This window comes from Antennarius striatus, chromosome 14, assembly GCF_040054535.1.
Source record: "Antennarius striatus isolate MH-2024 chromosome 14, ASM4005453v1, whole genome shotgun sequence".
In the NCBI taxonomy this organism is placed as follows: Eukaryota; Metazoa; Chordata; class Actinopteri; order Lophiiformes; family Antennariidae; genus Antennarius; species Antennarius striatus.
Window position 1 is genome coordinate 6,384,740 of NC_090789.1, and position 17,428 is coordinate 6,402,167.

Below are 17,428 nucleotides of genomic sequence, written 5' to 3' on the forward strand. Positions count from 1 at the left end.
TTAAACGTGAAACACTTACCATCTTGTTTTAACATTAGCAAGTAAAAACCCCTTTCACATCCAATTTCCGAGCACACACGACACATTTTTGGCTTTTTCTGGTACACTGTGAGATTTTTGCTGTCAGACTCCTGGGGCAACATTTTCCTCCCATGATGGTGACTGTTCAAACTATTCAACAGTAGCTTCTTCGTCTAACTTCCTGCTGATTGTTCCATTGATTCTACAGACCACATCAGTAGTCTAAATTTTCCTCTCATGTTATCTACATTAAATTTCAACTTCTCCATCTCTGCCTTCATTTTTATTACCGTTTACCTGCTTTCAGGTTGCAACATTTGTGATGGATCTGCTCTAATGCTATTTTCACTGAAAATATTCATTAGAAGAATAATGAGACGGCTCCATACACATCTCACTTCATCATTGCATGCAGGAGGACAGTTTGTGTTCTTCTCCGTGCTGTACCATTAGGATGCAGCAGAGCCTGAAATTGCATATTATAAAGTAGCTATCTAAATGCTGAAAAACATTCACATAAATAGGAGAAGTCATCCTTGTTACGGTGATAACAACCTTAATTTGTTGTAAGGAGTGAGCAGCTGTGCAGCTAAGAGACGAGCTTCTTGGTATGTCGGTCTGAGCTGCACCTTTACACTGAAAGGGGGGCTGAATGGCACAGCTAAGACCAGGGGATGACAAAGACACCAAATGAAGAATGACTCCATAAGTTGTCTCTCCGCACTCATTATACAAACTTGCTCAACCCTGAAACATTGACAAGAATGATGCTGGTGAGGAAAATACACAGCGCAGTGTTGTACAAAGTTTGTCCTGCAGTCACAGAATCTCATTAAACCTCTTTAAACCAAATCAACTTTATAGCATCTGGACCGTTCTGCAAATTGCTTGCATTCACCCACATTCAACTCTTTCATTTCTTGTCTTTGCACAGCTGATTGATTGTGTGGTTTAATTTTCTCAGGAAATTAGAAGCAACACCAAAAGATCTTTTATGTTTGTATTCCTCTGCAAAAAAGAAAAAAAAGAAAAGAGAAGAAGACACTCTTTTTTTTTTTAAAGTGCAGTTTGTGATGTCAGTCTCATCCAAATGAATGACAAGCACATAACAGAAATAGCTGAAATTAACAGAAATTAATTTCCCTGACGGAACCCCCTGAAGGGATGAATAAAGTCCTACTCTACTCTCTCTCTCTACTGTAGCTGTCAGAGGACTTCACAGTGCCAAAATATTTTATATACAGTGTTAGCTCATATTTACATGGTCATGAACATAGAAAATATAAAGGCTCTGTCTTCCCTCGAGCTAAAACATGAATGATACACCTTACAAAGAGAATCACATCCATGACAGACCACTGTTATAAGGTAGAGGAGCACATGAATGGCATACTAAAACAAGTACATGTATCATAACACCTTCTATGGCGTCATAAGATGACGATGCTTTTCTCTCTTGATTGTCGCTTTCATTTCCTTCCTTATATCTGGTTAGCAACTAAAAACTCACTGAATTCTCTTGCTGCAATAGGTCCAAAGGTTTGATTTTACTCAAGAGGGAATTAAAGATTTTATCCTGTGACTGATCCTTTACTTTAACAGCTGGTAAGAAAAGCTGTTTGGAGATCAGGAAACCTTCAAATTTATCATAATCAGCTCACAGTAATGTTCCAATATTTCCCAGTTCCTGTTCATATGATTACGTTGTAGCTTCAGGAAGCACTTCTTCACAGTGTATTTGATATTACTATATTTATGTTTCATGATTGTAAGAGTGTGAACTATGTTTTCCAAATTAGATCATCTTCAACTCAACTTCATTTGACAGGACTAAATGTGCAGATTTTAGCTTCATTCTTATACGCCGTTCATAATATACATTCATTATAACCATCTAATGCATCATCTCTGACATAACTTGGAAAAATAGGTATTCCAGTTGACTTGGAAATCCCTACATGACCAGATATCAAACAGACAACGACACAGTAGCACCAATGTGGACAGAAAACCCTACTAACCTGGAGACTAGAATTAAAAATTTAATCTTAGAGAACAAAGTTATGTTTTTAAAAAGTGTCTCGGTGACTCAATGATACTTTTTTCTTTTGTGTTCTAAAAATGCGTGAGGACCTATATTGGGTGTTCAACATATTGTATAGAAGCTTAATGTGTTTAAAGCAATAGAGTGATTAATCCAACAAAAACGTTGGCCCCTGACACAAAGCAACTTCTTTGAGGTCTCTTCTTTGTATTCTTCACACTCATCCATTAACTCTTAATTTCCATTCTCTATAATCTCTCTACAATCAATACTCATGGCATTATTATGACAAAGCAGCAATAAAGTGACAAGAGTATTACGGATGGGTGAGTTAGTCGTACTTGTTTCCCGTGTGTGTGAACATGTGTTTGACACGGTGTTGACTGAGTGGATGTTTTATGTTTCATGTCATTCATACAAAATGCTACAAAGTTGACGATAATTGTGCCATGAGGACAGAATACTGATTAAAGGCATCATGACAAAGCATGACAGTGCAGCTTCTGCACTTCAGAGAAACTGCTTGTTTGTAGGCGTCATTGGCGACTGATAGCATATTTAATTCAGAACCTGTAAAGCAACTTCTGTGGCTGTTCCATCTCAAAATAAGGTTTTTCTATTTATATACATATAGATAGATAGATTGATGGATCGATAGATAGATATTGTGCATTCAGCTTCTTTTTGCTTCTTAGTCCTGTGATGTTTGGCACTGGTACAAAAATCAGCAACTGCAAAACGACAAAGCAGTCACGAGTGCAGCATCACAGGACACACACTTAAGACTATTGGTAAGATCAAAATATTGACAGAAGTTAAAAGTGAAATCCTCTTAAAACATTTTAACATTTGTAAAATGAAACATGGTGAACATAAACATACATTATATACACTATTCCAGACCTTTAAGCACAGAGGCTCTTTAGAAATTTGGCCTCTAGAATGGCAAATGTCAGGTTTTAGTATGTGTGTGTGTGTGTGTGTGTGTGTGTGTGTGTGTGTGTGTGTGTGTGTGTGTGTGTGTGTGTGTGTGTGTGTGTGTGTGTGTGTGTGTGTGTGTGTGTGTGTGTGTGTGTGTGTGTGTGTGTGTGTGTGTGTGTGTGTGTGTGTGTGTGTGTGTGTGTGAGTGTGTGTGTGAGCCCTCCTTCATCGGTTGCCCAACAAGCAGTACCGTTTGGCATGGTTGAGGTAAAGATGGAGTAGTTCTTCTACTTCACCTTCAGTATCAGAAACACCATTCTAACGTCTGGCTTCAGAACCAGCATTACGATCATCATCACTTTCAGCAGCATCATCATCTCACAACAGGAAACACTAGCACCCTCCACTGTCACCAAACCTGCCGCTATTCCTGTTTCTGAAGTGCGCTTTGCACACTTTAGCAGCTATCACACATGTCTAAAGCATAGCTCTTGTCTCATTCTGCTAATTCTTGACATCAAAATTCTGGAAAAGCAGCAGAAACAGTACAATGTCAGCCTTCAGCAGTGATTCCATCTCAGTCTTGTCCTTGTTTCCAGACTTGTTTTATTGTCCCGGGCTGAAGAAACTGGCCACTGTGATTAGACCACTGAGATGTGGCGAGAAAACTGGATTCATTTTCCTTTCTTGCTCTACATCTCCACCTCTCCTCTTTAGTTGCTCTCACTGCTGTGCTCAGTTTCCTCAGTGTTGCTCATGCGTACATGTCTCCTGTTTTTAGAGCCACCAGTTCCGAGTCGTCTGAGTGTCGCTCGTTCAAATGTTCACTGTTACAGTCGTGGTGGTACATGAAGGCAGGCACCTCCGTGATGGAGGTGGCCGTGTAGGATGTGGAACGCATCGAGCAATGGTCCTTCCTTCTCTGACCCCACTGGGTTTTATACTGCATCCACTGCCTCTTTAGAGCTGCCTGTACCTGGGCGACACAAAAACACAGTTTTAAGATCCTATCATTTTAATTTTATGCAAGTTAAACTCGATCATTATGAGCTGTTGTGAATGGTTTTGCCTCTCTGTTCACCGCTGACTACAAAATAAATCAACCAGATGCTCGACTTTACGTGAAAATCAATTTGCAGCGCCAACACAACGTGAGCCAGACACAGCAAACTCCATCTTGACGATATTAATCTAAGCGACTGCGATCATAACTGATGTGGCCATAATTACCACAGCGTATACAGACGAGTCACATTTAAATCCCACGAACAGATGCCATTTAGAAAATGTAAACATCTAACTGACACTTCTTGAAATGTAGTCAAGTTGTGGACGTGGCTAATCTCCATATTTCTAAAAGGGAAAGATGATGTTATCTATGCTGAGCTGTGCGTTAAAGATTTGATCATGGATCTGCAGTCTATAATTTGAGTAATGTGGGCTGTGGGCCCATTTACAAGATTATGCACTGTGAATGTATGATTAATGCTAGTCAGTATGTTGATTGAATTGCTACTTGGCATCTGAAGAGGAAGCTACATCTTCCTCTTTAGTACCTTCTACAAATTAGCAGATGAGAATATATTCATTTTCTATTATTCATGAGTAGTGATTAATGCATTATTATTAATCAGTTGCTACTTCGGCCACAGGGTTTGTGTATTCAGCCATGGTTTACCAGTTTGTTTGACTGTTTGTGAGGAAGACTAAACAAAAACTACTGGGTGGATTACCATGAAAGGATAGAGAACTGCTTGTTGGAGAAGATTTTTTCACATCTTTCAACACTGTATGATACGGCAGGTTGTTACTGAACTGATTTCTACAAAATGTGAAATTGTGAATTTTCAAAATGTTTCCTTCATTAATGCTTTAGGGATTTCCATTTTTTTTTAGTTGCTCTAAATGCATCGAACAACGAATGAGCTAAAACTGGAAACAAGGGCTACGATCCTTTCGCAGTAGAATGTGATCACTTCATTTTGCCACACACTAATGGAACTGCAATCACAAACATGCAAAGATCTAATTATATAAATAATGAGACTGACTGTGTGAAGAGACAAAAGAACAGCAGAGCATCTCATTTGAACCTCATATGCAGCATGAAAGCACTTGGTCTCTCTGACCTAACTTCACAATGGGGCCATTGATGAAACAAGACAAGTCTGACAGGCCTGATTAAGAGTTCTGAATTGGTCATTATACATCAAAGCAAACAAACAATCTCACCCCATTACTGTAGTTTGAGTTAGTTGACCCATTATCACCCTTAAAGTGGGCTCATGCTTGCAGCATTTCCTCTCATTACTGCTAAAGGCTGTATAGTTTGCGTCATTTAAGAAGATGCTGTTGTATTGTGGCTGTTTGTTAATCAGCTAATACCTGACCTATTTTCCAGGCCAAATGTATAAAAGGCAGAGTTCTACAGTAGAACCAGTACTCGATTGCATTGTACCATCATAGTTGCTGGCTTTGCCACTGGAAACAATCTGGATGGGCAGTTTGTATTCAAAAGTGTGTAAAACATTTTTTGCACAATAACTTGAACTAGACCCATGACACTCGTGTGTCTGTATGGTAAACTGGAAGACAGAGCCAGTATATGCTAGTTTAGTTTAGCATGAAGCCTGGCAACAAGGTGGAAACAGTTGCCCTGTTGCCTCTATCAAGTTGACAAGGTGAACCTACTTGCGTGAAATTGTGTGTATGAATTCTTTTTTCATTATCTGTGCTTGTGCAATACCAGCTTCTATATCAGGTGACTATTAAACACACATAAACTGCTGTGTAGAAAGCTACAATTTATTTTGTTGGTGTGTGGCTTTTAGGAAGACTTAGAGCTTGAAAGCTTCTGTCACAGTGGGTCAGCAGAGCCAAAAGACCTCCATGGCACCATTAACCCAAGATGTGGGCTTAAATAGCAGTTATGTGCTTGAACCAAGTGGAGGACAGTCAGACAGTTGCAAGCAGGCTGAAAGGAGGATTTGAAAGGACAGTCTGCTTCCTGCTAGGCTTGGAAGGCACAAGTTCATTTATAAACTGTCTCTCTGTTGACCTGACATGACTCCTCAGCTTTCAGTGCCACAGCAGGAGATTGGAATTACACGAGAAAAACAGGTTTTGTGTCCTGCTACTGCTGGACTAGCAATTATTGTGGTGCAGCATCTTTGTGAATGTACAACTATTTTACCAAAGCAATCAAATCTATGTTTTTCTCAAAATCCCAGATGTATGATTCTATCAGGTTCAGATGTAGAATTCCAGATACATGATTTGGAAAAACAAAAATCCAAAATATGAAAATGTGTGTGAGATCTCATGCACCATGACATGAGCATCAAGCCATTTTATTGCACCATGAATGAGCAGCGCCTAGAGTAACATGCGCAGGTTGACCTTTATGAAAGGGCAATTGCTCCATCAAAGATTCAGTGCTATTTTGTCAAACAGGAAACACACCAACAATTAACTTTTAATGGATTTTTTTTTAATCAGTTTGATAATTATAGGTCTTAATTTTGAGATCAGGGCTGTCAATTCAGTATAAAGTTTTATTTTAGCATGACGATTTGAAAAGGGGTGACACAAGCACCTCAAAACCAGCTGCTAATTGAGCAGTGCTCAATAGAAATGTCAGTAATACGCAATAGTCAATATACTGTACTATGCAAAAGCATTGCTGGTAGTTAAACATTTACTGTGGACAAGGTTGGCGATTTCCCTGTGATTCTAGCCTTATGCTAAGATATCCTAATCTGTCCTAAGACCAAAATCCACCTTTTAATGGAAGAATAAAGGTGCAAATTTCTCCAAATGCTGTTAACTTTGATTTTGTGTAACACTGGTGCTCCACAGGGAAGCCAAATGGAGCTGCTAATATGCTTAAATACAAAGGCAGAACTTACCTCTCCATTGAAGAAGCAGAATATTGTTGCCACGAGTAATCCCTTAAAAAGCAAGAGAAATAAACATTAATTCACTCTGTCTGCAAATGGCATGAAATACAGGGAGCGACGTGATCCTTATCTGCTGAGGGAATGAAATGCATACCTGGAAATTTTACAAGCTGCCTGCCTGGCTTTAAACTGAGTGTCTGACTGAAGTATTTAAAGGAGCTAATGAGGTGCCTAACTGCTTCTTTAAAAGGTGATTCAGGAGTGAATTACATCAATCAATCACAAGGCAGCAAACAAGGTTTTAATCGGTGGAAACATTTAGTAGTTAAACGTGAAGCTGAGGGAAATGTGTGAATGAACACTGACAGCTGAGCACACAAAAAAGGGGTGACACAAGCACGGGGACGTTTTCAGTATTACTGTCAGGATTAAGATCTATAGACTATATTGAACACATCTATTTTTGTGCCCACTAAACTGAGCTCCTATTCGGTGCTCTAATAGAAATTCTGATGAATGCGGCGCCTTGCTGTCACCCCAATGCCTACCTGGTAATGTACAAGTATGTGTATAATGTAGTCGTAGACCTCTCCGGCCACCCGGTTCTCTGGCCTCCAGGGTAAAATGACAAACTGAATTCCAAGCAGGGGCACCAGGATCAGGGTGGCTCTCACTGCCTTCATGTACATGTTGGACTCTGCCCGGTGAGTGTCTCTCAGCTTTGTCACCAACACTCTTATAATATTTAGTAAGAAGAAAAGGTTTACCTGCAGAAGGTATTGACAAAATTCACATTACCATCAACTTTTTACTTTTCATTTTGAGATCTGCATTTTTTTGTTACGTTGTGTTCAAACAGCGGATCATGTTGACTTACAAGAAGTGCTGCCATGATAGGACCGTGGACCGCGTAGAGCAGATGTGTTTCCACACTCATCCAACAGCTACAGAGGGAAAAGCACAGTCAGAGTTGTCTGTGGCCCAAAATACACATGAACACACCCAATACCAAAACACACACGCACATGGACCTGCAAACTCCCTGCAAACAGACCAGTACATATGTAAACACCTCCGATTTATTTGCAGAAGTTTCCAGAACATTACTCACTTGTCATCAAAATACTTTTTCCTTGCCACGGCGTGGATGGATGCTGGGACTAGAGGGAAGCCTTGGGCAAGAAAGAGATGGACACCATGTGAGGTCCTGACTGTAGTTACCCGTTGTTCAGCCGTTAAAGTGTGGTTAACTTGGTCAGTAGTTGGTCTTGACCTTTTCATGAAATTGTTGATTGCCTCTCCAAATAGTGTGTAACCACATCATTGGGGATGGCAAAAGAAATTAGATCAATGCAGGCATACTTTTTTCCCAACACAATCTTACTGTTACAACCACCTTTTATTTTAATGTAGCAGTTCAGCCCTGTTTAACATTGTGTCTGTATAAACTGGAAAACTGTGACCGGAATCATCTCTCTCTCTCTCTGTGTGTGTGTTTCTAATTACAATAATCTCTTCAGTTCCATTACATCTGTGTTTGATGGACCATTACTGCACCAAACACTAAGTGACAGGAGGACCAATAAACCTATCAGTCGGTCTGGGTGCACATGCTGTACAACGATCAGGTTGATACAGGTAAAAGGTTCTGTTCAGTGTGTTTCCATGGTGTGATTGGACCCAAAGGGGAATGTAAAAGTAAATAAATAAACAGGCAAACAAACAGCGTTTCCCACCGATGGTTGAACTCACCCCAGCCGAGAAGGTAATACCAGTGCAGATGCTGCTCCTCAGCAAACACAGCCACCACAATGAGCGTGTGCAGGTAGATGCCTTCGCAGAGCATCCAGAAGTAATTACAGCCCAGCATGTACATGTGGAAGAAGTGCAACACCTTACAGCCGACCTGCACAGAGCGTGATACAAAAATGATATTTACTAACACATTTCAACTTAAACCCTCCTGATAATCATCTCAGCAGGACAGAAAAACACTTCTGTTCTCTGGGCCAAAGATCATTAGTCAGGATTAAGCTGTGCAGACAGGAAGGGTATTTATTCATTTACCCCCTATGGAGGTGTGCTGGGATGATTATTTTTTGTGTGTGCTGTGATGCATTTGATTATGTTTGCCCCACTTTGCCCATATAGATAAATATGTAAATAACAGAACAAGTACTGATAAGTGCAGAAATGCTTTACACATGGAATATATTGCATCATGTCTTTTTAACTGGACAATTTATTGCCTGGTTGGACTATAATATATTGGAGGCATTCTCAATGATCTTTAACCATAATCTACTAAACATATAATTACTAAAATGTTAATGGATGCTCCAGAAAGTAAGTGAGTGCTAAAAGTTATAAGTGTCACACACCAGTGTTGATAACCCTGACTGTTCTGTCACCCAGTCAAAAAAAAAGTCACAAACATTAATAATTTCATGATTTTATTTCATATTTCCACAGCTGTGCCGCTGGGCAATTTCAGACCTGTTTGTGTGCGTTTTGTAATTTTGTGTGGAAAAATGTTCCTCGCAGCAGAGATCTTGATCCTCCTAAAACTTCATGAATGAATAAACCTCAAGTAATTAAATTATTTATTTTCTAAATAAGTACAGCATTTATCTTTTATCCCAAGCCAAACTTAAATGGAAAAAACCTTTTTCATGAATAGATTTTTTTTTTAATGCGCATTCCAAAACAGCGTTCATGTGGCTGTGCCATAATTCAAAGATAGTGCAGTTAGCTGTATTCTCAGGCATGCACATCCCTTCTACTCTCTAATCCAAAACTCTCTGTCTTGTGTTCACCTTTCCAGATGAGAAACAGACTCATTTCAGGATTCAGAGACTCGGGTCACTTACTCTTCACAATCGCTTTGCACTGATGATCACCGAGGTAGGGTAAAGTTACAGACGATGCTCTGGTTTGCAAATCTAGCTGCTATAGATCATTAGATGTTTCTCATATTTTTAGCCTCCTCTCTGGTTTGACATGAACCCTGGGGATTCGCTCCCCCGCACTGCTGCCAAGACACACCAGACTTTCTATCTCTGCACTGGAGAAAATACAAAAACTTGTTTTCGTTGTGCATTCACAGAAAAAATGCCTCAGTCCACCATTCCTAAATCACCAGTGTAGACAGCAGACTCCTAATCCTCACTTTGGCAGCTGTATTTTCAAAATGCTTCCATAACGGACACACTCGAATCCCAACCAATGAAGCTTGAAGTGCTGGGCTGTGGTGACCGATCTATTTTTTACTTGTTGCATCAAGTTAGCACAACGTGACAACTCTGCATCTCAAAGTATGATTTTTATTTATTTTTTATTTTTATTTTAACTCACTATCCTCGCTTTATGTTGTGTAAATCAAACTTCTGAATTCCCCGCTAACAGTTTCCAGCTAAACTGAAAATGAAATGAATAGAAATAAATCAAATTATAATGAAAAAAAAACTTTCTGATGTGTCAAGAAAGACTCAATCACTATAACAGACCACGTTCCATAGTCTTGAGATGTTAGATTCGAAGGAGGGGAAGGAGGGTGTTTTGGAATGTGAGGACAGCCGCCACATTAACGTCAACTGTTTCCAGATCAATCACCTTCAAATAAAATGTCAGTATTTGGTCCTGAATCTATCAAAAACACTATTACTCATGCTTTTTTTTTTTAGATTTCAGCTCATGAAAGTCATTTTAGGGTTGAGTGTACTCACGGGGTTTCTGCCGACCACCGTAGGATTATTACCCACAGCTACGAGATAGATGATGGTGAGGGTTGAATTGAGCACATAGGAGCAGAAGAGGTTTTTGTGCAGGGTGATTCTTTGGCAGCTCAGACTCCTACGTTAACACAAATGTCATGATTACAATTATAACACAGTTACGTATCACGATGATGACTTGACACAAAGATATGTTTTTGCAAGTTGGAAATGAATTATTTTTCTTTTCTTTTCTGACACAAAGTGAACAAAATAGCAAGACAAGAATAAGGAAGAAGAAAGAGAAGCCATAATTCACCGGTTAATCGAGGGGTTGTATCAACAGTATACAAAAAGTTAAATTATTAACTCACACATCATGTTTTGTTGTTTGTAAAAAAAAAAAAGAAATCTATGAGCTGAATTGTCTCTAAAGTCTCTGAGCTGTAGAAGCTAGGTGCCCTGTTAAATACTGCATTATGGATCCTAAGGCTGTTTCCTCATTATCTTGGCTGAACAGCTTCATGAAATGTTTAACAGGCAAAGAGAAAAAAAACTATTAAAATAAAATTGGTGACGAGTTATCCACATACAGTGTTTTTATTATTGGTAAAGCTTTAATGATGTTGTAATTTCAGGGCAATCAATTAGTGAGTGTTTAAAGCTGAATGAAGCAAAGCACTGAATATAATAGGCAAAATAGCCCATTATAATGAATCCTTCTCGGCATCCCAGCAGTTTAAAAGTTCCATCCTTTCACAACTTGTGACTCATTTATCTTTTTTGTTTATTTATGTATTTTTGAATGAATTTATCTAATGAGTCACGCTCTAAATCTCCTCAGGTCAGTACAAAAACAGCAAATACAACTTCACAATGCCGCTTTCCTATGCAGAGGTTGTGGTTTCGTCCGTCAAACAGTCAAGACATAAAAGGAAATGCAGAAGCCTCCGAATGCTTACATACAAGGATTTTCATCTAAAAGGTGATGTCAAAACATAGACTCAATCCTCATGGCAACAGTTGTTCAGAATGTCACACACCCGTTAAACCACCTCAATTTTTCCAAGGCATGCTGGGATATTTTTAACTGGGAATCCTGACAGTGTTGATGTCTAGTTGTAAATATCAGAGTGGTGCAGCTGTACACCATCACATTCCACTGCGAGCTTCACATCTGGATCTTATAATGTAGCATTAAGCCTCCAACATTTGAAGTCTCTTGGCCATAAATATTACGGCCCTCGGTTAAAAAGAATTAAACGAAAAATGTTTCTATTCCGATAACTTTGCTGTTTTCATGAGATCTCCGTTACTTTATCAGATTGTGATCTTGATGTAATGTGAACGCCCCACTAAATTTGTCTGTTTGCAAGTTTTTTGAATATCTGAGTCTCACCGGGTCATGTTGTTTTACGATAACGTGGCTGCTAAATTTATGAGCGTGCATAAAACTCTGAAATAAACCGAGAGTCTCTAACGAGATCTGTTTTGGATAACAGCTGCATTCCGGAGGTCAACACCCTTCATTACATCAAGCCTTACACTCAAGGCGCTCAAGAACAACAGGTTTAAGAAAGCAAAATATTGCTACAGAACATAAACGTACATTTTCTCCCTAGGTGATGCAAAGAGATGCAGTTATAATTCTAAACTTCTTCTGTCACATTAACAGTAATGTTGATGAATTTAAATTTTCCATCGATACTGAGCAAACACCTGTACAGTTTGTTAAACTGTTCTTAGACCTTATTATATTTAAATTTACCATTAAACTCACAACATTATAAATCCATATCCCTTATCCACTGACCCCTTATCTAATTGAATTTCAGCAGTGGTATCTCAGTTAAATGCACAAATGTTCCCTCTGGGATTAAGCACTGGGATGAATAACTTTAATGAGCATTGCCCCCGGGTGCACACATTTTTATTACGAGCCGAGCACCGACACGTTCTAAGGAAGTCACAGCTCTCCGCTTTGGAATTCTAAATATCCATGAAATAAAGCCGCAGCACACGATAACCAAGTTGGCATGAAATTAGCAACGGTTAGTGACAGAACTCAGCGCCACAGAGAAGAAAATAACAATCATTCTGATTACTGACATTTTTCTTTGTGTAGCAATGAGAGATTTGCATTACGCGCACCAGAGGTGCTTAATGTCATTACCTCCCCAAACATGTTTGGATATGGATATGTGGATATGTGATCACCCTTGTTTACTTATCTTCAAAGTATGTTGAACAGCTGGATTTTTGATCAGGTTTTAAGTAGAGGTGGATCTCGGTCTAAGGACCTACTGATGATAAACACATGATTGCTAATAAGAGGAGGAGCATTCCCAGAGTCTAAGGTCGGGATTCCCCATTTGACATGAAGCAGATTAAAGTAAAGCGATCTCATGGCAACATAAGCACAACATATTCTTCATCCTGGATGCACAGCTGACCTCCTTGTGGTACCAAAAATGTGACAAAGGGAGACTTGTTTCACGATTTTGTTTCGACACAGTCTGGAAACAATTTCCTGATTGGAAAGATTTTAGTGTTGATGGCGTCGGATGAGACCTGCACTCTCTGGTAGCGCCCTAGTTGTACTATACCAGTAATATTTGCACTGAAACTACTCCACTACACATTGTGCACATTTTGCCATCTGAAATAAGACCAAAGCACTGTGCATGATGAGTGATGAAATGCCTGGTGAACACTGACATCATTCACTTATAAAATTAAAATGAATCGTCACATCATTTAAATAATGAATATCAAATTAAATTCTCATTACCTGAAGTAGAAGAAGATTGCCAGAGAGATAAGCAGGGAGGCTATGGATAAAGCATGACCCACAATTGCCATGTAAAAGAGGATGTATGCAGACTGTAAGAAGCACAGATAAACAGGACTGAGCAACTAACAAATCACTGCAACTTAAAAAATAATTGTAGTTTGAGCTATAGAAAAGACATAAACATTGTCAATAAGGCATCACATGATGTGTATGTGGTAAAGAATCCTTCTGTATCTCAACAAAGCTCGTCAAAATTTCCCTCTAGCAAAAAAAAATTGCTGTTATATGATGCAAATATTTCTGTTTTCCAAATGTAGCATGGAATACTAAATAGATGACATTACTGTCAGATTATTCACATTATAAAACAGGAAAGCTTAAGGTTTATTGTGTTTTGAAAATAAATAAAAAAATTTAATTGCATGCATTTTTGCATTTCCTACATTTTCATCATCTTTACAAAGTGTAAACCCGAGCTGATAGCTGTGTAAACTATGAAGACAAATACGTTTAATTACTACTTTAATTACATTTTGCAGTAACTTGTTGGTAAACTACATTCGTATTTGCACATTTTTTAGGTTATTAAGTTACTTTTTGACATTTTCTCCTATAGTTACCTACTTTTTGCCTACAAAAATTTCTACAAAATGCCAACCAAACATCCTTTGACATTCCTCTGAATTGTGAAACTGCTTTGCCACAACCCTCTTATTAATACAGCCCAAAAAGCTGAACTATGGCAGTGACTTGTTGATCAAAATGTATATTTATCTCACCGTAGAGGAGTCAATTTTTTCAAATGCATTAATGAAAGAATACATCTTGAGAATTTGTCAGATCTGTTCTACTTTTGCAAGTCTGACAGATAAAATGTTAGCATATCAATAGAATGAATGAGGATGAAACAACAATATTCAATTCACATTTATAAATGAAAACCTCGGGAAGCAATAAAAACCTGGAAATACTTTTATGATTATTTATTATGTGAAAACAAAATGGTGAAAATTACCAAAATGACGTAAAATATTGTTTGTTAACAATTGTTAGGAATAATTAAACAAGCTGAAAGCGCAATTGTGCATAAATAAACACAATGTTATTGTTGGCAACAGTAAAGTAAGATTATGATGATTTTGGGTCATAGCATCTGCAGAAATGAGATCAATCTCCGTCATCTGGATTCATGTTAGATTTAAAAAATATATATTTAAAAGCTGAATTTGACCTCAGCTCAGTCACATCATTTATTTGAATTTATTTAGCTCAATATCTCTCTGGGGTTATGCTGTCAAGGGTATTTGTTTTCAGGGAGGCCCAAAGCAGGGAGGACCAGTCAGCAAAGATCAGGTTTCCATGGAAACAGACAGACTGGCGGATTCTAATCAATTAGTGTCATTCTTCCTGGTTCTTCCGGACAGCTGTTCCAACATTCCAGTGTGTGCATAAGTTTTGTTTTCCAGAAGTCTTTATTCGTATTTACCTCAAGCTAGATGGGACACCAGACTTGAGTCATTTTTTTAAAATTCCATTTATAGTTGCTGGATGAAAAAAAAAAAATTGGCTCACACTGGGTCGATCCTCAAGACAGACGAAATCCCCGTTTTTAAAAAATAAAAGGTTTGCCAGGGGAAAGTCATTAAGTTCAAACTAGCAAAATTTACAATTTGCAAAACTCTCCTCAAAGCACTTAAGGTTTGGAAGGCAAAAGTGAGATTTGGCAAGATGCAAAATGTATAATCTCATAATCCACAAATTACTGTTGTCAACATGTAGAGTGAAAGATATGAGCTGTGTAATTATCACATGTACTGTTGTAAGGACATTTCTTAACAAATCCCGACATGACGTTACATATTTCACATGATGTTACAGCTCAAAGTTCATGGTTCAAAAACAAAACTAAATTTGAACGATGGATGTTTGCACAGTATATTTTTGTTTGCTGAGTTTGCTTATTCATTCACGTAAATACATAATGTCTTTGAGTATGGAACTGATGTCCCCACTGGCAAAAAAGGGAGTTTATCTGTGTGGCATCCTGGCCTGATTTCCATGATGGAAATGCTGTTAGCTGTCGGCAGCCTGGGGCTGTGGGTGACAAGATTGTTAGTCATCTGAAATCAACAAGAGGCCTCTGCTTCATAAAGTCATATAACCTGACAGACATACGACTTGGAAACGGTTGATGGATTTACTCCAACAAAAAAAAAGTTTGAACAATTGAAAAAAAAACCCAACAGCCTTTGCTCTACATCAACCTACCTGCGAGATAAAAACTCATCATTGAGTGCAATATTATGACATGCATATTTATGTATATTTCCAGTTTGCTGTTCTCTGCATGCCAAAGGATTCCATGCAGTCACCACGACACAGAACAATAGGTGCAATGGATTTACCTTCAGCTTTGCGTCTGTGTTTTCATTGCAGAGCGTGTAGTTGGACCAAGTCCTGTTGGTGTCTGGATGGCGAAACCACTGCCCGTCCTCCCCGCAGTACTTAGTCGCCTTTTCTGAAAACCACGATTAAGCGCTCAATAGATTTTCCTACTGTGTCTCCATAGCCATACATTCACACCATTATTTAGCTAGCCTCTGTGAATAATTCATCCTTAGTGCAATAAATATTTCACAGGCAACACTCATGGGTCCTCCTGCTCACCTGTGGGGTCAAAGTCTGCAAAATAAGTAGGGCAGTTTTCAGAAGTGTAGGTTCCAGCTGGAGTGTCATCCCAGCATAGCCAACCATCCCAGTTGCGACTGCAGTGCAGACCTGCAACACCAACAACGTCCAGCATCAGCGAGGGGAAGAGCACAAAGCCCTCATTAGAGTCCATCAGGTTTTGTCGCTACCTGTTTTATTGTAAGGTGGATCTCGATTCATTTTTTCAAAGCACTTGTACTGGCTGTCCAGGATTTTCTTCCTCACAATTTTGTCCTGCTCTGGGTTCACCATGGGACTGACTGTGGCCTCCTCGGTCGGCTCAACGTTGACGTCTGCTGAGAGCTGGGCAGCTGCCTTCATTTTTGTCTAGTCATACACACACACACACACACACACACACACACACACACACACACACACACACACACAAGCACGCACGCATAAACAACACAGTAATGTTTTCATCTTCGAGTATCTGCTTGGATTAGAACACAACAAAACATGGATAGCTCCTTGAAAGTAATTTCTAAAGAACATGAGCAACATGTTCAGAATCTTTTCCTTGAAGGAAAATCCAGATACCAACTCTACATATTCTGTGTCAACATTACCGTTAGCTTCTCACTGGTGTTGACAGCACAGAATGTGTAGTTTGCCCAAATCCTGCCGCTCTCTGGATGGTGAAACCACTGCCCGTTGTCTCCACAGTACTTGAATGCTTTTTCTGAAAAGACACATTTTATGGAGCTACTTTATTCCCTCATTCTGGGAAAGATGAACGTTTTAGTTATTAGTTATTGTTTGATTTTTTTTTAATCCCAAACACACAATGTCTTTACTGTGTGTTTTTAATACATTCAAAACTTTACACTGAATAAATTTGTGCAGCAGTGCAGCATTACTTCTCTTAGATTTAGTAAATATTTCATTAAGAGCTTTAACAAAACTCTTGAGTGTCTCTTTTTACCTTTTGCGTTGAAATTGTCAAAATAATCAGGGCAGTTTTGATAGGCATAGGTCCCTGCTGGTGTATCATCCCAGCACAGCCAGCCATCCCAGTAACGACTACAGTGCAGACCTGCAACACCAGCACAGCCACAGATTCATGATTAAAAATGTTCCTAAGTTGCTCAAAGATTAAAATGAGTCACAGGTTTGGAAGACCAAAGAAATACCTGACTCGTTAAAAATGGGATTTTGAGATATTTTCAGGAGGCAGCTGTATTCGTTTTCAAGCATTTTTAATTTCTGTAAAATAAAACATAAACTGATGATAGGAAGGATCATGACCACAGTAAAACAGAAAACATTTTTCACTTATGATGGTGAAAGAAGCAACGTGTCCTGAAGCTGCAGAGAGAACCAG

General features: G+C 38.8%; 1 protein-coding gene across 6 annotated transcripts in view; it reads right to left on the reverse strand.

The window, feature by feature from the left end:
- Nucleotides 1-1,007: 1,007 nt before the first annotated feature.
- The window catches only part of calcr (calcitonin receptor), a 48,315-nt gene continuing 31,894 nt past the window's right edge, over nucleotides 1,008-17,428 (reverse strand). For all 6 annotated transcript variants that reach the window (XM_068332443.1, XM_068332444.1, XM_068332439.1 and 3 more), the window contains 14 exons: nucleotides 17,238-17,310; nucleotides 17,030-17,140; nucleotides 16,674-16,786; nucleotides 16,251-16,428; nucleotides 16,060-16,170; nucleotides 15,798-15,910; nucleotides 13,390-13,481; nucleotides 10,611-10,737; nucleotides 8,638-8,791; nucleotides 7,997-8,057; nucleotides 7,763-7,829; nucleotides 7,434-7,652; nucleotides 6,895-6,936; nucleotides 1,008-3,962 (listed from right to left, as the gene is read on the reverse strand). In XM_068332443.1, the coding sequence (XP_068188544.1) occupies nucleotides 3,741-3,962; nucleotides 6,895-6,936; nucleotides 7,434-7,652; nucleotides 7,763-7,829; nucleotides 7,997-8,057; nucleotides 8,638-8,791; nucleotides 10,611-10,737; nucleotides 13,390-13,481; nucleotides 15,798-15,910; nucleotides 16,060-16,170; nucleotides 16,251-16,428; nucleotides 16,674-16,786; nucleotides 17,030-17,140; nucleotides 17,238-17,310 (1,683 nt within the window). In that variant the 3' untranslated portion in view covers nucleotides 1,008-3,740. The remainder of the gene's footprint in view (nucleotides 3,963-6,894; nucleotides 6,937-7,433; nucleotides 7,653-7,762; nucleotides 7,830-7,996; nucleotides 8,058-8,637; nucleotides 8,792-10,610; nucleotides 10,738-13,389; nucleotides 13,482-15,797; nucleotides 15,911-16,059; nucleotides 16,171-16,250; nucleotides 16,429-16,673; nucleotides 16,787-17,029; nucleotides 17,141-17,237; nucleotides 17,311-17,428) is intronic.